At 31.8% G+C, this 22,635-nt stretch overlaps 1 protein-coding gene across 1 annotated transcript in view; it reads right to left on the reverse strand.

The window, feature by feature from the left end:
* The window catches only part of LOC148611966 (uncharacterized), a 68,748-nt gene that overhangs the window by 38,424 nt on the left and 7,689 nt on the right, over positions 1–22,635 (reverse strand). Inside the window, exons 2-26 of the mRNA XM_088593019.1 lie at positions 21,009–21,149; positions 20,563–20,800; positions 19,571–19,730; positions 17,937–18,542; positions 17,105–17,152; positions 16,342–16,404; positions 15,987–16,061; positions 14,533–14,598; positions 13,979–14,035; positions 13,406–13,459; positions 11,227–11,280; positions 10,746–10,799; positions 10,175–10,228; positions 9,710–9,763; positions 8,902–8,946; positions 8,592–8,645; positions 7,353–7,397; positions 6,639–6,692; positions 5,676–5,774; positions 4,140–4,184; positions 3,476–3,529; positions 2,680–2,724; positions 1,002–1,109; positions 500–553; positions 237–290 (exon numbers count right to left, since the gene is read on the reverse strand). Coding sequence (XP_088449145.1) covers positions 237–290; positions 500–553; positions 1,002–1,109; positions 2,680–2,724; positions 3,476–3,529; positions 4,140–4,184; positions 5,676–5,774; positions 6,639–6,692; positions 7,353–7,397; positions 8,592–8,645; positions 8,902–8,946; positions 9,710–9,763; positions 10,175–10,228; positions 10,746–10,799; positions 11,227–11,280; positions 13,406–13,459; positions 13,979–14,035; positions 14,533–14,598; positions 15,987–16,061; positions 16,342–16,404; positions 17,105–17,152; positions 17,937–18,542; positions 19,571–19,730; positions 20,563–20,800; positions 21,009–21,149 — 2,381 coding nt within the window. The remainder of the gene's footprint in view (positions 1–236; positions 291–499; positions 554–1,001; positions 1,110–2,679; positions 2,725–3,475; positions 3,530–4,139; positions 4,185–5,675; positions 5,775–6,638; positions 6,693–7,352; positions 7,398–8,591; positions 8,646–8,901; positions 8,947–9,709; positions 9,764–10,174; positions 10,229–10,745; positions 10,800–11,226; positions 11,281–13,405; positions 13,460–13,978; positions 14,036–14,532; positions 14,599–15,986; positions 16,062–16,341; positions 16,405–17,104; positions 17,153–17,936; positions 18,543–19,570; positions 19,731–20,562; positions 20,801–21,008; positions 21,150–22,635) is intronic.

Raw genomic sequence — 22,635 nt, forward strand, 5'->3', positions numbered from 1 at the left:
TCATACCAAGTTTAGTTCCAATTGGTCAAGTAGTTTCAGAGGAGAAGAGTTTTGAAAAATTGTTAACGACGACGACAACGGACAATGATGGACGCCAAGTGATGCAATAGCTCAGATGGCCTTTGGCCAGGTGAGCTAAAAAGTGAGTAATGAGGCACTCTGCAAAGAGGGAAGGATGATCTTAAAAGCAACATATTTTATATATAGCAATATATTTAGCCTTTATGGAAACAAACCTTCATTCCTTGTCCTCCAGGGTATCCCTGCAAACCAGGCATTCCTTGACGTCCCTGAAAAATAATGTTTTTTTTTTAAAAAGACTTCCTTGGGATAACCAACAAATTGCTATGAAATTGACAGCATTAACAAATATAAACAAAACTTGAGATATTTTTATGCTAACTTTTAAGATGGTCTAATATTTTTATATTCTCATATAAATATCATTGAACCTGATTTTTTGAATTTTAAAATGAAAACAAATTAAAACTTAGCTTACCTTTTCTCCCTGTGGACCTTGTTCTCCAGATGGTCCTCTAGGCCCAGGATCTCCCTATTAAAACAGATATTACAAAAATATTGAAGTCTGCACACATCTCTTTTCTTATTTTCTGTTTTTAATATGTTATAGTATATAATACTTTCGTCTACATTTTTACGTGGATTGTCTCATCTTTCTTATTTTGGTCATGTTTTGGAATCCGATGTTTCTAAATTGTCCTTACATTTTGATGCTTGGGTAATTTTTTATTAATGTTTTAACCCAGTACAAATCACAACAGCTACATAAGAAGTTACAAGTTTAGAATTTTTAGGTGTAGATGTATCTAGCATTAAAACTTATTACTACATTTAACAGGGTGATTAAAATAACTATATCTAAAAAAATAAAAGCATCTTTGTGGATTGTCTTCAACATGGATTGCTATGGTGTATAACTGTTTGATGACTGTACTTTGCAAGTCTCATGGACTGTATGAATGTTCTCCATGATAACATACCTTTGTTCCCTCAATACCCTCCAAACCCATAGGTCCAGGAGTTCCTTTAATTCCCTTCTCGCCTTTGTATCCGTAGTCACCTTTAAGTCCGTCCATTCCCAATAATCCCTATGAAAAATCAAAATGGCATGTTAAGCATGCAGTCAAACCCAATACTGTAAACATTAATTTTTATGGATTCTGTCAAGTTAACATATTTGGGGGTACCAATTTCCCTGATTTCAAAAGATGTTTACATTCCATAGTGTTGGAAATTAATTACTTTTATCAAAAATAGTGAAAAATAGTACACTGGTAAAATTAATCAGTATAAAGTAACCTTTCAGTATATCATATTAGCAAGTTAAGGTGCTAGACCTAGGGAAGGGGATACAACTCTTATAAATCATTTGCACATTTGTATTCAGCTTCTGACATCAATCTCATGTAAGCATCAAAGTAACTTGGATTGATTTCATTCTGTTTCAAATGAAAGCTTGATAGACTTTGGTGAAATTGAATATGATACAAACATTATCACTGATTTCAAGAGTTATGTCCCTTACCCTAGGTCTTTTTCCTTAAATACTGTAAACCAACTTAATTTCAGGACAGATTTATTTTCACTCATTCCACGAGCAAGAAAAATTAGCAAAAATAAACAGCTACAAAGAAGTCCTTGGTGTTTAATTAAGGAATGACTATTATATTTTTTTCACTCTATGAATAACCTCCATCACACGGTGCATACTAAATAACCTGCGTAGCATTTTATTTTTAAGTGTGCACCATGTGCAATGAGGTTAATTCAAATAGAAAAAATATAACAGTCATTCCTTTTAATTCAATTTTAGTATCAAAAAGGGTTGATGATGTCATAGTCACGTTACAAATTTTGGTCAAAGAGATGATGGACAAAATTTGTTATCCAATCAGATCATCTGAAAATAAATTATCAAGAGTTTTAGTGGCAAAAATAAGTAGTAGCAAAATAGAATTGATAAAGTGATATGTGAAACAAGATTGGTTTATAATTAACAGGCAAATATTTGTCTGAAAATAAATTATCAAGAGTTTTAGTGGCAAAAATAAGTAGTAGCAAAATAGAATTGATAAAGTGATATGTGAAACAAGATTGGTTTATAATTAACAGGCAAATATTTGTCATATTCAATACAATAGATTACCAAGTATATATATATTGTTTTTTTTTTTTTTTTTTTTTTTTGGGGGGGGGGGGTATTATAGTGTATTTTTGTAATTAAATAAATATGCATTAACAAACTCTTCATGACGGTCTCATGTAATTCTATTAGACATCAAGCAACATCTCAGAAAGAAGTCTTTGATGAAACAAAACTCTTACAATGATATTTTCTTTGTATACATCTACATAAAAAAGGCACCAATGGAACATTAAGTGATATCCCACAATGTAATGGTGAAAAAAGGGAGATGGCAGATGTTCAAAATGGTCTAACTCAAAAACTACATTGTGGATTTTGTTGATAAATGAACTTAACCTTTTATGTTACTGAACAACTTTGCAAATTTCAATAAAAAAAAATTCATTGATCTGTTCTCAATTTATCATCTGGAAACTCTCAGTGGACGGACAAACAGACATGCAATTTTTCAGAGGATATCACATAATACCTTGCAACTTCACATGGTGAGGTGTAATAAGGGGAAAACTTACCTGATCTCCTTTTGCACCTGGTTGACCAGTGTTGCCATTGTCTCCCTACAATGAAAATTACATAATGGATGCGATCATTTCCATATGACAATAAGTCCTTAAGTTTAAAGGTAGCACGATTATAAGATCTGAAACTAATAAGCTCTGCCCCTGTCTACAAATAAATGTTAAAATGTAAAACCCTTAAGTTATATTGCCCTCCTTGAAGGAATTGGATAATAATGGTATTCTATCAAGAACACATTTTTAACCTTTTATGTATAGTCCTTTAATGTATAGTCCTTTCTGCATACTGATCTGTCTTTTTGTGAGAAGCATGCATTTATCTCCCACTAAAATCAACCAAATCAAGAACCATAACTCTTCCAAAGAGTTATCTACATACACCATTTTTTAGCTTACAACATGTATAGTCCTTTCTGCATACTGATCGGTCTTTTTGTGAGAAGCATGCATTTATCTCCCACTAAAAATCAACCAAATCAAGAACCATAACTCTTCCAAAGAGTTATCTACATACACCATTTTTTAGTTTACAACATGTATAGTCCTTTCTGCATACTGATCTGTCTTTTTGTGAGAAGAATGCATTTATCTCCCACTAAAATCAACCAAATCAAGAACCATAACTCTTCCAAAGTGTCAATTTCTACTAAGTATATTAAACAACTGAATCTGTGGTCAGTAACTGCCTTAATTAGATATATAAGCAAATTTTAAAGGTTTTTGACAAATATGAATCACCTCCTGTCTGATGTTTATAGAGACTGTTACTTAAAGAGAGAAATCTAATTACCTTAGGTCCTCTAGGTCCTGGATAACCAATAACTCCTCTCATTCCTTGGGAACCCTAAAAGTGTCAAAGGAATATCCATGTAATTTAATACATTTTATAGAAATGTAAGAAATAGCTTCAAACTGACTCAAACCACAATTATAAAATTGACCATTATACAATACATGCATTGTTAATATTTTCATTCTTGGACAATTTTTATAAGCCTGACACTGAGGACTGGAATTGGAGTGAAATGTTTTATAAATAGAATCAAGAAACACATAGCATAAAGTTTCATCATCATGGGGAGGATAACATCAAAATTATGTGCCAAAGATTTTACTCACCCTTGTGCCAAGAACTTGAGGAACAACTAATGTCTGAGATAATTGTTTTTTTTTAAGTCTTTGATTGGAGTGACTATGTAAGTTAAAACTAAAAATTCAAACTTTAAACAATATATTATATATACTATGTATTTGGAAAGGAATGTAACTTATTTCTGCCTATACAAAAACATATATTATAAAGAGTTAAAAATCAATTGCTTATGATACAATAATGGTAAGCCAACAACAATAAAACACTTTCAATTATTTTTTTTTCAGCTGAAAAAGAACAAATTCAATTAATAATATCCTGCTTGGTATGAAACACAGTTAATAAAAAAATATTAACATACCTGGTCTCCTTTGATTCCTGGGTCTCCATTTCTTCCTATTAATCCCTGTAATACAGATTACTTCACTGTGTTATCTTATAATAATTAATCTTTTTCATATATGTGATAAAGTGGTTGCTTAAAAACTGGAGATTTGGAGTTTTGGTTTGAAAACTGGAGGTTTTTTATCTGTGTTTTATTATGTGGCATAACAAGTAAATTATGTGTGAAGTTATGGACAACCTCATAAAATTTGTTTCCTTGAAAACCAAATTGAATTTTCTAGAATTAGAATATCTCTCTTTTTCCTCTTTTTAATATCAAAAGATTTCTTAATCAAATCTGCTACCTTCATGGACTCTATTTCTTCATGTTCTCAGGAAGACTCAACAAATGTCCTCTGGCATGATCATGTAATGTACCAAATTTCTAAATTCAACTTGGAGGTTCGAATACTGAGTTTTCTAGAAATTTTGACAATCACTGTAATGTTCAGAAAGCAGTAGATTTTCCGTTCCCATGGTAGAACTGTAGAAAGGTTCTCATTCTGGTAGAAATGACCAACCTGATGGTAGGTTCACATGTATGCAAGTTCAAATGATTTAAGTAGCACTCCAGCTAAGAATCATGCAAAATGTGATTCATGGATTAAAGCCTACATATTTTTATTTTTGATATTGTGTTTGAATTGCCATTGTAAACAGAAATAAACATTCAATTTTTCATGTAACCAATGTTCTTAGGAGATAAAAATTATATAGAATGCACTGGATATTTCAAAATTAAGGGAGATAACTCTGTAAATGACACTCAAATACAATAGAATCCATTAGATTTTCAATGTTAATTATCTCCTAAGAGCAGACAGATTTGAATGAATAATTACACATTTTATAGTATAGACCCATTAAACATTAAACATTAAAATAAAAATATGTAGCCTTTTGTGGGGTGTATCACATTTTTCAGATTTTGCATGATTCTTACAAAGACAGCTACTTAATATTAATTTCATGTAATATGGTTATGTTGAATATTTATTTTTTGTGCTTTTGATAAGAACTACTTCGCTTACAGCACCAGGTGTATAGCCATCACACTAATCAATGCAACACAAGTCACACCAAAAAAAAGGTAATAAGCAAATGTAGTGAAACAATGGCTGAACTGCTAATGACAGGGAAATGAGATGCACTGTACTAAACACTTGTTAATCATGAATTTTTTTACTGTAAGTTAGCAATACTATGGCTGTTCCTCTTAAAGCAAACAAAGATTCACGAGACATACTTTAGAATTTTCTCCTCTAATAATCTGTGATTATTCAATGTTTAAAATGTTGTCAATAGCAAAGGCTGAAGAAGACTGAAATGTCATTATGGTTTTTTCTAATTTTGAGTTTTTCAAAAAATTAATGAAAACCATAAATACCAGTTCATGTACTGCCTTAATTCCATACCTACATATATAATACCAGTAATTGCTTTTTAATTGAAGAAAAAACAACATATGAAGTAAATTATTGTGGTTCAAAAACTTGGATGATCTTTAACTTACAGTTGGTCCAATTGGTCCAGGTAAACCAGGTAGTCCAGGCTTTCCTATTGGTCCAGATTGTCCTGGGGGTCCTAATGGTCCAGGTGGTCCAGGTGGACCCTATAACAAAAACAAAAGAATTTAACAACAATATCAGATTTTCCTAAATAAATACTCGGATTAAACAGAAAATACTTACTGTACATAAAATATTGATTGACTGATTATCGTTTAACATCCCATGACAACTATTTTATGCATTTCAGGATAAAGACAAATTGAGCAGACCCTGCTTTGTACTAGTCCTTACAGTGAGCTTTAAGGTAGGCATACCATCCCACTCAGACACTTTATTCTGATTCTAAGCCAATTAGTCTTCATGCAATCTTCTTAATACCACTTGCGTGGCAGAGAACCTGTGACTACCAATTCTTGATTCGACTTGGTCAGGATTCCAACACACAACCCCTGCACTTGAGTTTCAAAATAGTAGAATAATTTGATAATCCAAAATGATTTTGCAAATATTTTGATATGGTAATTCAAAATGGTTATATTCCATGAAACGTCTGAAAATGCTTTTAAAATGTTCTTTCTTTACCATAATTTATACGGTAACTCTCTACTCAGTACGTAAAACTTACAAAAAGATTTTTTACCCATAAGTTGCTTTAAATGTGACTGTAATTTGGATTTGTACTTCTGCGTGAAGATAGTTTCAAATTTGCCTAATAACAAGTAATCCACAAAATGATATACTTTTTCCTCACCTGAATGTGTTACACAAATAGACTGATTTTATCAAAATAGAGTGTTTTGCTCCATTGAAAAAAAATATTCTGAAATCCTTCAAAGTAAATAAAGTTTTAAATCATCATTTCTGAAAACAATTTATGATATTGACACTGAAATAGCCCTAAATGACAGAATCCTTTTAAAGCAACAAAGAAATATAAATTAAGACACAAACTGCACACAACTTACAATTAGTCCTGGGGCACCTGCATTGCCAGGGGCACCTGGGGCTCCAACAACACCCTAAAAGAAAAACATACAGATGTTGTTAATTTTATTTGGTATTAATGTTGTGTACAACAATTGTACTTTCTATTTCAGGGATGATTTTATGAGGTCTACAAACAAAACTGGCAAAATCGGAAGTAAATATACAGTAAAAAAAGAATCGTAATGGTAAAATCCAGAAATGAAAATCGCTAAAAACGGAAGGAAATCATCCCTGTTATTTAAGGAATGACTGTTATATTTTATTAGTCTATCAAGTAATAACCTAAATTACTTGGAGCACACTAATTAATTGCTTAATAGGTTATTTATAAGTGTGCACCATGGACATGGGTTTTTTAAAAAAAAAAATATAACAGTCATTCCTTAAAACTTAAATTTAGTATCAAAATTCAATTAGTAAATCATTGAAAAAAAGGTTGATAATGTCACAGTCACATTACAAAATTTGATCTATGAGATGATGGACAAAATTTGTTATCCAATCAGAAAGCATGTTACATCTGAAATTAAATTATCAAATTAATAATCTCCTTTTTAAAATAAATTGGAGAAAATAAGTGAAAGTTTTGATTAAAATGACCTCTATATACATTCCTGTATGACTATATAAAAGATATAAATTTAAAAACTGTACATGTACACTGATAAGAGTTATTTCCCTTAATATCTTACCTCATTTCCTTTAGGTCCTGGTGGTCCCTCTGCTCCCGGAATACCCTTTAATGATCATAAAAAACATTTTTTCACATTATTATCCGTATAATTTTTATACTATGGTTTCATTTAATTTCGTGGGTATCAATTTTCATGGGTTGCAGAAGAAAGACATTTCATTGGGTACTTGAATTTGTGGTTTATGGGTCAACATTTTGCTTTTAAATCAACTATTTTCATGTAAAATGATTACCTAAGGCAAACTTTTTTTGCTGGATATTATAACCAAACATTTTGGTTAGCATTTAGTTTTTTTTTGCAGTTTCCTGTTTAACAACACTGGCAGTTGAGAATGAAGTAATTTTAATAACAAAATGGAAGTTACATACATGTATATGACACATCTGGAAATTATGATTCCCTTTTATATTTCCCTCTTTAAAAGTAAATTTAAAGTTCTGGTAAGTCAGATCCCTTTTGAATGGAATACTCAGGCACCATTTTGTTAAGTCTTATTTTTTATGAATAAAAATGACAATCAGAAGTTACCATGACACTTTTACAACATCCATTAGCAGTGAAGGGATAGAAATAGTCGAGAATAACAATATATTTATGTTTACACTGACATTACACAAACTGTGGTAACCAAAAGGCAAAGCGCTAATAAACAACTGATTGTCGTTTAATTAAACAATTGAGGGGTGATAGGATATGGACTGTATAATATGACTTCTTCTCCAACATGATGCCGACATTTATCCAACTTCTTCCTGTCCTAATTGTTTTCCATCCACAGAGATAATTGTTAGTTGAATTCTTAGTTTTGTGGTACCACAATGGCCATGAATAATAATGAACCCACAGTATTTGGCTATTTATTATGACTTTCATGTATTTCATGTCTGATGTCACCAAACAAGATTTTCTTTACTTTCAAGCTAAGTATGAATTGGATAGTGTACCTATCTACATATTATTCAAAATGTCACAGCAGATGAGAAAATTAGAATACTTTATATTCATATAACTATCTTTAATTTGATGAGATGAATCATGGTCACTTTATGCTTGCAAAGTCGTCCATATGTAAAGGTTTAATTGCCAGTTAAGATATTGACTAATATTCCCTTGTGGACCTCACATAATTCTTGTAAACAACATTACAAATAAACATTTCACTTTTGTTAACCTTTCAAGAAATTTCAAAAGTCTGTATCGTGTGAGTAAAATGAACAAATTGTATAGTACACTCACTGGAGGTCCCATTGGTCCACCTCTTCCTCTTGGTCCCATAAAGCCTCTTGGTCCCTATTTTTGTAAGGAAAAAAAAGATGACTAATTGATTAAACACAATAAGGCAACAACAGTCAGCAGATGGGGAAATCATAACTTCTTACTTTAAAATCATAGTGACAATATTTTTTTTTTGTTTCCATAGAACAATCAAATTTTCAACAGAATGAAGATTTACTTAAGACCAAAATAAGATATATGATTTAAATGATCTTTCCACGACTACCTCAGCTTCATAGTTTTATTTCAGTGCTTGAAAGGAGACATTTACCATTTCTCCAGGTGGTCCCATTGGTCCTTGTTCACCTGAATCTCCCTGTAATTACAAACAATTTATATGTTAATAGCATGTAGTCAAATAAAAAATTTAGTTGTCTGTACTCTAGATAAATTTCTACTATGTTTTTTTTTAACAATATTAAGTTTTTATTGTTTTACAAGGGTATAAAAGTGCAAGAAAATTGTACCAGTAAAAATGTGTCCCTATCAGTTGAGTTGTAAGAATTTACACAAAACCTAAGACCAATCCATATAATTTACACTAAACCTAAGACCAATCCATATAGTTTACACTAAACCTAAGATCAATCCCCATGATTTACACTTTATCTAAGATCATTCCTTATAATTTACACTCAACCTAAGACCAATCCCTATAATTCCCTTTAATTTCAGATACATGTATACTCAACACATTTTTTTCCCATTATCAAACTATAAGTTAACAATAACCCATTAACAAATTATTTAACAGAGGAGAAAACGCATACCTTGAGAAATGTAGGTAGCTGAAAGCATGTTAATATCTTTATTTCTTTTTTACTGGAAATTTCATTAGCATATAGACAGACCTGTTTATGCTTCTTCAAGACAACCCATTTTTTTGGTCATATTTCATGGAAATAGGAGCAGCAAATTCTAAACCTTGTCTGATTTTGACATAAATACTATGGAGAAATTTACAATCCATAGAGCATAATTTGTGGTCAAAGTTTGTATATACAGTGTACTACGAAAAATCTGTAAAAGTAAAGGCATATGTACATATTATCTGATGACATCACTTTTAGTTGACTTACCTGTGGTCCTTCTGGTCCGACTGGTCCAGCTACTCCTGATGGTCCAAGCAAACCCTATAAAGTATGATATTGGTCTTAGTCACAGAATGAATAAAATTTAGATAGCAATGTAAAGATTATAATTTTGAGTACAATGAAATGTAAGTTGTAACAGTCAAGTTGGAAATCATAATTTGAAAGTTTATCTTCTGCATTATGCCGATTTTTTCTTAGCTAAAACTAGTGCTGTGTTCACATGTAATGCGTCGTCTGATATGTTTTGGATAAAACGTTTTACTAATAAACATTTCAGATAACCATTGTGTTCTAACAAAATGTTCACATAGGTTCAAAGGATAAAAACAAGTTTTCAGAATGCACTAATTTGTTGACATGTGAATGCTACACCTATCTGAATGCAGCATTATTTGCAGGAAACTACATAGGAAGTTATACTGTTGTATAATCACTGCAAACAATACTTACTCTATCACCTTTAACTCCATTCAGACCTGGCATTCCAGTGTATCCTAAATCTCCCTACAAATAAAACCACAATTAGACTGCTATAAGGTACCATACTATTTTGTATTCCCCTTTTCCAGATTAAGAAACATCAATTTCAAGGGGGAAATGGTAATTATCTGCTGTACACATTAATTTAAGTCAAACATTCTTAGATATCTCTCTATGGCATAAATTTATTAAATATTTTCCAATATTTTTTTTTCACTTTTTCTTACTTCAATATGTAATATAACGAGAATGGATATGGTGAATATGTTATAGAAAACAACCCCACCAGAATGAAAAAGGTCAGCTCAAGGTCACATTTTAAGAGAAAGTTTATCAAGAAAAAAACCTTAAAAACAATGTTCACTTAAGATCTACTTTAAAATGAATACTGACTGGAAGAAGATTGAAAATGTACAAACTGACATTTTATTTGAGATACTGACAACTCATTTTAATACCAGCTAAAAGTTTTAGTGGGCATATATTTTGTTTAAGACAGATAAGCAATGATAAAGCCTACATCTAAATATAAGCATCATACCTTATCTCCTGGTGGACCCATTTGTCCTCTCTCTCCATCTCGTCCAATACGACCCTACACATAAAATGAAAAATTATAGTTAAATTGATAACACAGGATCTAAGGAGCATTTACTCACTTGTATTTCAAATCTTCAAAAAAAAAGTTAAAGCAATGATTATTGCCAAACTTTGAAAGGTCGCATGGAATAAAAAAAAGCTAAAAACATAATAACTTGCTATTGAGAAACAGAATATCATATTAAATTCTCTTTTTTTCATTTCTGTGTATTAGCTAAAATTTAAAGCCATCTTTCTTTTTACCGTTGAAAACCTTTTGGTATTGTTAAAATATTATTCTAGCCAAAAAATTTCAATTTTTTTTTTGTTCTCTGTTACTGCATATTTACTCCTAAAGTTTGACTTTGTTTATAACTTTGTAATATCAGATCTATCTACCTCAAATTGTAACATGTAACATGTACTCATACATTTATACTTACCCTCTTTCCTGGGTTACCCTGTGGTCCTGGGGAACCACGGGCTCCTTGAGGTCCCTGTAATAAAACAACCGGTATCATTAACTTAATGAGGAATGAGCAATATGTTCATCTGAGTACTGCAGACTTACACTGACACATAACTAGAGGCTCAAAAGAGCCTGAATCACTCACCTGGTTAACCATTTTCTTATTTGAAAAACTTGAGGAATGAGACAGGCTAAGTTAAAATCAACTAAATTGTCAAATGCAGGAAATGCTTTTCATAGCATTTTCATAACCTGAACCAGAATTTTGCTAAAGGCAACAATTTTTGAGTTTTTTTCAAAAACCTGTCTTATGACCCCTAAGTTCCATTTTTAGTATAGGCAGCCATATCTATTCATGGATTAAAAATCACAACAGTCATTTTGAGCAATACACTAAAGAACTAATATGCTTATTTTCATTCAATGATCTTAAATGGTTTCAGAGAAGAAGATTTTCAAAGTTGTACAAGTGAAAAAACAAAAACAACAAAAAACTGTTTCAGGGGTCGTAACTCCTATATTAGTCAATGAATGGTTTTGAAAATTTCGGCATAGGTCCTTCCCATGATGCTTAACAATTTTACCCGATGCCAGAAATTTGGTAAAGGCAATGGTTTTTGAGTTATTTGCAAAAAACTGCCATCTGACCCCTATGTTCTATTTTTGGTAACAGCAGCAATGTTTTTTCATGAATCAACAATCCAAACAGTCATTTTGTGTGGGATATACCCTAAGAAACATAAATGCCAACTTTCATTGAATTCTGTGCAATGGATTTTGAGAAGACCTTCAAGGTTGCGCATGCAAAAAATGCAAAAAAAACTGTTTCAGGGGCCGTAACTCCTACATCAGTTGACCTATCGTTTTTTAAATTTTGGCATAGGTCCATCTCATGATGCTGAACAATTTTACCCTGACAAAAATTTGCTAAAGGCAACAGTTTTGGAGTTATATGCAAATAACTGCAATCTGACCCCTATGTTCTATTTTTAGTAGCAGCAGCCATGTTTTTTCATACATAAAAATCCTAATGGTCATTTTGTGTAAAACACCCTAAGGAACAATCATGCCAAGTTTAAAACGCATCAGTCGAGTAGTTTCAGAGGAAAAGATTTTTTAAAATTTGTCCAAGATGATGACGAAGACGAAAACGACGGACGCCATGTGATGGCATAAGCTCACTTGGCCTTTGGAAAGGTGAGCTAAAAATGAAAAAATGATATCAGAGTCTGGTTTCATAAAACATTACAAATTTTCCTCAAATCCTTCCTCAACTCAAATTTCGACCAATCATATTACTTGAAACTGAAGATCTGAGGAAAACACAAGACTTGAGGAAATTCTCAATTTGAGATTTTTTATGAAACCAAGGCATTATTTTCTGCTCCTTATACATAGATAAAAATGTAAAACACATCTCAAATAAAAAAAATCACAAAATGAAAGAACAGTGTTCCAATGTCCCCTGCGAAAAAAAAATGCAGAAAACTTTAAATTCACTGAAATTTTCTAAGTCGAAGGGTAATAATTTCCATAAAAATCATTCAACTGTAACCAAAGTCGAACTTAATCTGTAACTTCTCATAGTAAGACTACATACAAAAGATAAAATCAATTGGTAATAGCATTACAAAAAAAGTGTGGAAAACATGGACCGACGGATGGACAGCCGCCTGGCATTCCCATGTACCCTTGCGATGCATCATAGGGGACAAAAAACTGTATAATATGACTAAAAGAAGCAGAAGTCTTTATAATGGTATTTAATGCAAAATTAAGTTACAACTTGGAAGCACTGAGAGCCTGATTTCAGTCAGATACGAAGTTGTGTTTTTCAGAGCTTTCAATACAAAGTTCGTTATTCTTCGTATCTTCTTCACTAAAAAGCGTTTATTTTTTGGTCTTCAATAATTATTTAAATTCAGATACTTTTTTTCATTTCTAGTCAGCAATAAGAGTAGGACTTTCTAGCTTTGGCTACTAAGCCATACCGGTCTAACTAATTAGCGACAAGAAGTGTCAAGAAGTGACATGAACAAAGAAGATGTGTTAAGAAGGGAAAATAATGACAAGACATTTTTAAAATATATCCATATATTCAACTTTTTACTCTTACAGGTTACATCTTTCACAAAATGTCCATAAATATTTACCTGTTCACCAGGATGTCCTACATCTCCCTTTAATCCCAATTCACCAGGTGGACCCTACAAACAAAGATGATATTCTAAAATATTTATGCAACACTTAAATTCAGACAAAGAATGAGGTCATATATCTAGTTGTTCAATTATTAAAACATTAATATAAATATTCTCATATCTATTTCATTTAGACTTAACAAAAACAAATAATTGTTTTACTAATTGTTAGCACATCAGAAGAACTGGGTCCAGTTTGAAAAAAATATCATTAAATGAGTTTTCATTCCACATTTTAAATTTTCAGCCAATCGGAAAAGGTATAATTGAAGATTTGAGATTTTTTATCTAATGGAACCCAGTACTGTAAGAATGAAATTTTTTGTCATGTTTATATTTTTTTCAAGTCTTATTTATTCATTTGAAACATGAAAATCAACTTCCTTAACAATAAAAAAAATTAATTCAAATCAGAGATGATTTGATAAAATCAATAAATTAATATTCAAGGGAAAAAAATGTTGTCAAAAAGAATGATGTAGTTTGAAAATAGAAAGTTTTTCAAAGTAAAGTTTATGAACGTACAGCTGGTCCTGAGTTTCCTGTCATTCCTTGAGGTCCTGGTGGGCCATGCATTGACATCTGAAAATATATAATGTTAATTACATGTAGCAACTTCTAATAAAGCATTATATTGGAGAATGGTCAAAATCAACTATAGAACGATTACTTTAAATATACCAATTTCGTTATATTTGCGGTGGATAGAAAATCGCAAAAAATAGTACCTGCAAAACTGTTAGATTTTTAACACTACATAATGCCAAATATTTTTTTGCAACCACGAAAATTGATACCTGCAAATATGTTCACTTGACAGAATCCGCGAAAATTAGCAATCGCTAAAATTGTTACATTTACTTCATTTTCACACAAGGTTAAATTTTAAGTTTTTCCTTGAACTTTAAAGTACAATACAAACTGTTGTTTTTTATAGATCTAAGCATTTATTATTAATAGTATTTCTAGATACAATACAAAACATATTGTAAAATGTAATTTTCTTTATCGAAATTAGTTTGTTGTTGACATTATTGTAACTTATGAATCACCTACAGAAAATTGGTGACAATATTTACCATGTGTTGTGATAACATTTGTCTGAAGGCCTCAGCTTGTGGAGCTCTCTTCTGGTCCCAGTTCAACTGTAAACAAAGTAAATAAATGTATTCCAGGGGCAGATCCAAGATTTCAGATTAAATTGGATGTAAAAGGAGAAACAAAAAAAGCTAAGAAAAGAGAGGATGAATCCCCAGGGAAATTTGTGTACAGGGTAAGAGGCCCTCCATGGAGCTGCCACATAAAGAAAGTCACCAACAACTTAGTAAAACAGAATGAGGCTCATATATATGATTTTAACCACAAACAAGTTAAATTTTAAACGTTCCTTGCACAAATTGGAAAATATAAACATACAAATGCTTAACGAACAAGATTAATGAACTTTGGCTTTTAGTCAGGTACTTTAAGCCTACTAAAGTTGGAATCACTGAGTTGGAGCCAAAAAGTTTTAGATACAATTTAAACAATGCTGAGGTTGCAACTGAAGGCTAGGAGATGTTTGGTTGCAATCTACAACATAACACAGGAAGACACAAGGCTAACCCAATTGACTTCAATACCGAATTTAGCGAGTCTGAAGGGATGAGTACAAAATTACCTGGAGGTGATGACCTATTAATCTGTTGTGAATATAGAATTGTGGTGGGACTGATGAAAATAATGAAAACTCATTAAAACTTTTATATGAGATAATAGGAGTTATCTATAGCTATGTGTTAATCATGGGTGATTTTAATATTGAGAAGATAAATTGGAATACTTGGTATACACCATCATCAGAAACCACTATAGACTTCAAGTTCATTGAAAAAAATATGTGATTGTTACCTGTTTCAGATTATAACAAAACTAATATGGGCTAGAATTGACCTAGTCTTATCAAACAAAGAGGGCATGGTTTCAGATATAGGTTTCATACAAAAATTATATATTTTCTCCCATATTTTTTTTTTGGTGGGGGGGGGCAAACATTCTGTCTGCCCCCCTGAATGTATCACTGAGTTTACATTACTTCACAGAATACATCAGAAGAAGAAAGTACATTAAATGATAATCAATCAATTTACTTCACATACAAATTTGTAAGTCAAAATATACATGTAACTTAAGGTATACAAAAAATATTTGTAGCTTTTTTATCTTATCTTAAGAGAAGTGCTTAGATAACAGTTTAAAGCCTTATCATTACTTCAAGAAAAGCTAGCAAATGCATCAATAAACTGATAAGTAAGGCAGATATCAGTTGGAGCACCTTGACCTCAAACCGATGGTCATCTTATAATTTTATCTGATAACTTAACCCATATTCATTACAAAAGTAGAGTTGACCTTGAATGTAGAGCAAACTGACCACTCATAATCACCATACTCAAGGCCACATAGAGTGTATGTAAATCTCTTAATATTCCTAATACAATCAAGCTAAAGGTAACCCTTTGAATTACATGACTGACCTTCATGTTATACTTACAGGTATGACAAACACATGTCCTGGAGCACCTGGAAGACCTCCTGATCCTGGAACACCATCTCTACCAGAAAATCCCTATAATATCATAAATGTGAAATATGAAATTTCTCAAGAATAAATAAAGAAAAATATTTTGATTATTAAGTTTTCATTCTTTTCCTAACCATAATTTAGCATTACTTTATCTGTAAGTAAATTATTCATTTCATGGTTTATATTTTTGAAATATACAAAAAATTAATAGTGGTAGATTTGAATACTTTAAAATACTACCAGTGTATATAATGTATCTAATGCACTTTACCAGACAAATTATGCAATGCTATATGTAACGATTTAATACTGAGCTACATACTTTTTCTCCTTTGGGTCCCGGTGGTCCAGCTGGTCCTCTTGGTCCTGGGGGACCTGGTGGACCCTAATAATAAATTTATTAAATGTACTAGGCTATGAAAAAAGACAGGACATAATGTGTATTTATAACGTTTTAATATTTGGCTACTGACGAAATGTAATAATTAAACCCATTATTGAAATAAACCTCCCTCAAAGTTGTTTTTCGCATATATAAATATCAAAATCAGTCCTAAAAACTTAAGTGTTTCAAATAAATTTGAAAATTGCACAATTTAACAATTGTATATACAAGTATGCCTTCCTTAAAACAAAGATTCATTGCTGTTAATGCATATGTTGCAATAAAACTGTAGATAAAAACAAAGCAAAACCAGAAAATTTAGCCAAATCATGTTAAAATTGCAAATCATATTTGAAGAGACATTTATAAGTAGAAAATATAGAGTGCAATTGTCGAACTCTGATATGTATACAAAAATAGCCTTTTGTACCATCACAACTCCTGACAAAAGATGTTCTTGTTCATAGCTTGTGCTTTGTATTATTGGATTAAAACACTACCTCTTATCGTAAAAAATAAGTTGAAATGTCGGCAAAAAAGTAAGCCAGAAACTAGTGATAGTAAATTTGCCCTTTAACTATTGTTTCATTATAACCTTTTACTGTTAGGATGGTTTTCTCAGGAGATTTTTTCCCACTTTTTTTGCCAATTAATAATCAATTCAATATCCAATTGGTTTAAAATCAAAATATATACTCACATATCTGTAGGCATAAGATAGACCAGCAGCAGCATCATACTCGACCAACTAAAAAAAAACCAGATATTCATTAGATACTCATATTGAAATGTCACTAAAATAATCATTAAGTGTAAGTGTATGTAAGAATCAGTCAAAATGGAAAAAAAATCAGAAACATGCATGCCAAATCCCCACCGACAAAGTAATATCACTCATAGACGCTTTCTCTATTTGAAAAGACCATTATTTGATCTCTGCATTAGTGGCTTTGTGCAGAAATTTTTCAATAGAATCTTAGTAAAATGAGTTTTTTGACAGAGTTATCTGCCCTTGAAATGTTCTTTTTCAGTGCATTTCAATGAAATTGTAACTCAGTGGTCCAGTATGAAATGGAAAATCTTATCTGTTTTCCTTGATTCTGATGGTGCAAATACTACATCATCAAAATGATAAGTTTTTTCATACCATGTTTCACGGACTGCCTGGTTCTTACAGGGACTGACACTTACCGGGTAACAACTACATAAGACACATTTGTATTTTATCATATCATACAAATATTGACTCTAAAAAAGGCTAAACATTGCTATTTTTCTTATGAATTTGTATGAAGTCACCCAATGAAAATGCATAAACAATGGTACAGCTGAGTACAATAATCAAATTACAGGGTTATGTTATAGTTTTAGTAAAAAAAAAGATTCAAACATACAGGAATGACATTATACTTATCGTATTAAAACAGGGAATGGGTAAATACAGAGCAGTTTGGTAACTAAGACATAACACTCAAATACCAAAACCTATTTTGCCAACAATGTCTTAATAACAGGCAAGAAACACTATTTACCAATGTGCCATCCTTTCCAACCAGATATCCCTCCTTGTCATGTACTCTTTCACCCACAACAAACTGTCCTCCAGTCTTCTTCTCTCCTCCTACAAGTAATCCACCATCAACCAAAGCTCCACCATCTTTATCTCCATCAACTAACATAGCACCTCCTTGTTTACCTCCATCAACAAACATAGCACCTCCTTGCTTTCCTCCATCAACAAAGACACCACCTCCTTGCTTTCCTCCATCAACAAAGGCACCACCTCCTTGCTTTCCTCCATCAACAAGTACTGCACCTCCTTGCTTTCCTCCATCAACAAGAACTGCACCTCCTTGTCCAGAACCTAATCCAGCACCTCCTTGGTTGATTATGGGTAATGGTTGTCCTAACTCATCAACAAGGGGCTGTCCATTGGTGTCAACAAGTACAGGTGGGTGACCACCATCTTTATCTCCACCACCAATCATAACAACTTGTCCATCATCTGTGAACACAGGCATGGGAGGTTGTTCAGACTTGACTCCATTACCAGGTGCAAACATACATCCTGGACAGTATTCACTACAAACTTTCACACCTTGATCTCCAGGTAAAATGGCTAAGTCTTGGATGAGTCCCTGAAACATATAAGACACAATATACAACCAATAACTTTAGTGAAAGAGAAGATTTTCTAACTTTATAAAGTTTTCAACAATGTGTCATCCCTATACAGCCAAATGTGCCACATATGATAATCATATGGTGCTTGATTCATATGATAGTCATATGGTAATTTTGGCTTAAAAACATATGACAATCATATGTTTGTGAAAAACATATGATAATCATGCGATAATCATATGTATACCGAAACATATGATTATCATATGGTGCTAGATTTATATGATAATCATATGATACAAACCATATGATTCTCATGTGTGGCACATTTGCCTGTGTAAGTCTTTTGCTGAGTTTACAACTCTGACAATATTTCTTCAAGTGACTAAAACATGTTTACACTTAATCTCACCTGGTTAAATTTTGCCTTTCAAGGACAATAAATTTAAAAAGGAGTTGTTCAACAATTTCGACTCAAGAAAACTTTGGTAGGACTTCTCTTTCATAGAAAAGTATTTAAAGAAATAACATTAAAAATAGCAAAAAAAATGTCGAAAAAGGGCAATAACTCCAGCATGACTTCACAGATTAAAGCGAAAATTTAACCACAGATAGATTTCATCATGCTGAACACTTTACATTTTGTGTCAGAATTTGGCTAATTTTAAAAATATATGTGAAAAACTGTCTGATCCCTGTGTTCTACATGTATTATTAGTGACAGCAAACATGTTTTTGACAGATCAAAAATTCCCACATGCAAGATACCCCAAGGAACATTCAAACCAAGTTTGGTTCCAATTGGATCAAGGAGTGTCGAAGGAGAAGAGTTTTGAAAAATTTTTCATGACTATGACTACGGATGCCAAGTGATGACAATAGCTCACATGACCTTTGGCAAGGTGAGCTTAAAAGTAGTAATTCTGAGCAGTAGACAGTTTCCTTAGTAGTATAATTGGTGATGATGTTTAGTACTACTTATATATACATATAATGCTGTTAAGCAATATACTAATGTATAGAGCTAGTGTTTTTTACTTACTTCATATTTGTTGTCATTGAAATCCCTGCCGAGAAGAACCAAACCCTCTTTACCATATAAAGATGGAATGTTTGTACTTAAAATTTTTGTGGTTGGGTCATTGCAATCTAGATGAGCTGATACCTCATTGCCTTTAACGACCATAGCTATACGATGCCATCTGAAAAATATCAATATCTAGGTTGGAAATTGAGTTACAATCGTCTAGTCATAAGAAATGCAGTGTTCTAGCTAGGATCTAAAATTAAAGGGGTACAGGTGGAGGCCACTATAATGGAAAATATGCTAGACATACCATATATCCTAAGATTTGTTAAATCATTTTAATTCCCCTAGTATGTATATGGCACTTAAAGGAAAAAAGAAGTTTATTTCCTGTATGGATGGCTTTGGAGACACTATCAAAATTTCTTCAGAGCACTTTGAATTAATATGAAGAAGGACAGAGCCACTGAGAAGGGACAGAGGGGCACTGGTCATTGAGGGCAGGGTGCAGTTCCAATTAATTTCTGTTAGACATGGACACTGAAATGAGTTCTGCAATTTAAAAACCAGCAACAACAATCTGCACGCAGAATTTGTGCAATGCTGTTCAATTAGATTCTAGATAAAGAAGATCTACAAAATTTGGAGAGTAAATTTATGCGGAATTTTAGTGAAAGTTTGTCACACGAGCTCTATTTTTCTGTATAATATTTTTTTCCAAATACAATTTTATACAACCAGGGTATGATGTTTAAGGTGATCATATTGACAAATGAAAATGACACTCCGACAAATAGAAGTTTAAAAATCTTACTTGCCCATGGGACAACCAATTTTATGTATTTTTTATCATTCATTTACAAGGACAATCTAATTTTCAAATTGGGCAAGTAGAATTTTCATGAACTTGCCCGGTAGGACTAGGTTAAATGTTTACGTCTTACCCTGACAACTACTTTTCACCTATAGACAGATAGTATATTTCCATTTTTGACTAATCTACTTACTTATCATCATTTGTTTCTAAATTAAACCTCAGTGGTTTGGAATTTTTGGCATTTTCATCACTGAATAGAAATAAAGTCCTAGCTCCAATGTGAAGACCAAGTATCTCATTAACATCTGCATTCTGAGTCTGACCATACATGGTCAACAGTGGAATTTTTAGCTTCTTCTTGCCACCAGGTTTATCAACTTTGTTCTGCTTGAATGTTGCCATCAAAGTAAAGGTTTCTGGGAGACCCTCTATAAAAATAAATATATGTATTACATTTCATATATTTTACATTGAATAAATCATTAAATCCACTTAAATTTGTGCTTCTTCTTAAAGATAATAGGATCTTTATGTTCATACATATGTACATTGTGGACATTGGTACATTATATGTATATAAAAAATAGTATGTAAATACAACTTTACTGAGTAGTAATAGTTGATTTTTTTACATACCTGGAAATGTCTCCTTCAGTTCCATATCAATCATCTCAGTATTAGTAAGACGATAAGCCTTGTCTCTGCCAGGACACATGCCATCTTCAGTCCCCGATACAAAAGTCTCTATTTTAGATACCTGAAGAAAATCAGTGGTCCCTGAAAAAAAAAAATAAATAAAAATATAACAAAGATAAATGTTCACAATGAACAAAATTAACCTAATATGGAATATTTAATTATTTAAAGATATCTAAAAAAAAATGAAGAAAAAACAGTATCACCCTGATGCTTTGTAATCTGCCTTTAATGGAGTACATAATGGATAGTTTTGTTTGACAGTTTTGTTTGTTGTTGATTTTATAAAAGTTGTTCAAGTGTATAAATGATTTAATTTTCTAAGTTAGAACTGATTCAAATGAAAAATAACTTGTACAAAAAATGGTATATAAAATACTTTTATACTAATATTTATCAATTAAAAATTAGCAAGTTTCAAAAATCTAATGATGGAGTTCACCCTACAGTATATCAATTTTAAGGAGGTAGACCTAGGGTAAGGGACATAACTCATGAAATCAGTGATATGTTTGTATCATATACAATTTCACCAAAGCCTCTCAAGCTTTCATTGAAGCAGAATAAAATGAATCCAAGTTAATAAGATGCTTACTTAAGACTGATGTAAATGCTGAATACAAACGTTCCAATGATTTTTAAGAGTTGTGTCCCCTAACCTAGGTCTACCTCCATTAGTGACCTAAAAAATTCTATATGATTTCAATTCTTAATCAATTTCAATCAAATAATTATTTGAATAGGAATTGAAATAAAATAAACATCATTTTGAAATAATTTGCCTTAAAAAAACAAAAGTGTTTAAATTTCCACATATAAATATTTCTCTTTTAGACTAAAAAATAGATTCTATATAGTCATATAGGGGGGGGTCTCATCACGATTTTTGTCAATCACGATTAACAGAAAATAAATTTCCATGATAACGGGTCACGAAAATATAAAAAGAGTATCCCCAATCAAGGAAAATTCTTTTGTTCTACCCAAGCCCTACCTCGTGGAAGTGGATATTGAGCATGCTCACCAACTTACCACAAAAGGGTCTATGGAAAAAAAATCATGTGATAGAAATATACATTTGTATGTCTCAATCACGAAAAAAAATGGATCACAATAGCAAAAATGTGCCAATCACGAAGAACGAAAATAACCCATCAGGCCCCTCAATATACAGAAGTGGAAAGTAGCATGTCCGAATTTTATTTATTTAACCAACATCAGCGTTGTCTGGTCAGATCGGTTACTCGATTGGCAGAATTTCATTTTAATCAATGGAATTGGGGTATCCCAGTGTACATGTACAATGCACTTTATACTGGAATATTGAAAAATTAGGCACTCGCGTATAGGAGAGTTCGCCAATCTCATTAGTGATGTCTTATTCACTAATTTGCATATCATTAAGTGTCAAATTGGTTGGCAAATAAACAAATGAATAAACAATTGAAAAATTCATGATTAGAATCCCAATTTCAAAACTTCGTTATTTTACATCCAATTTTGGTTCTGTGAAATGTTTCATTTAGATAAAATAAATTTTGTTGTAAATTTATAAATCTTATACCTG

Source organism: Perna viridis, chromosome 7 (assembly GCF_037379345.1).
Source record: "Perna viridis isolate PV_CMFRI_1.1 ecotype Kerala chromosome 7, ASM3737934v1, whole genome shotgun sequence".
Classification (NCBI taxonomy): domain Eukaryota; kingdom Metazoa; phylum Mollusca; class Bivalvia; order Mytilida; family Mytilidae; genus Perna; species Perna viridis.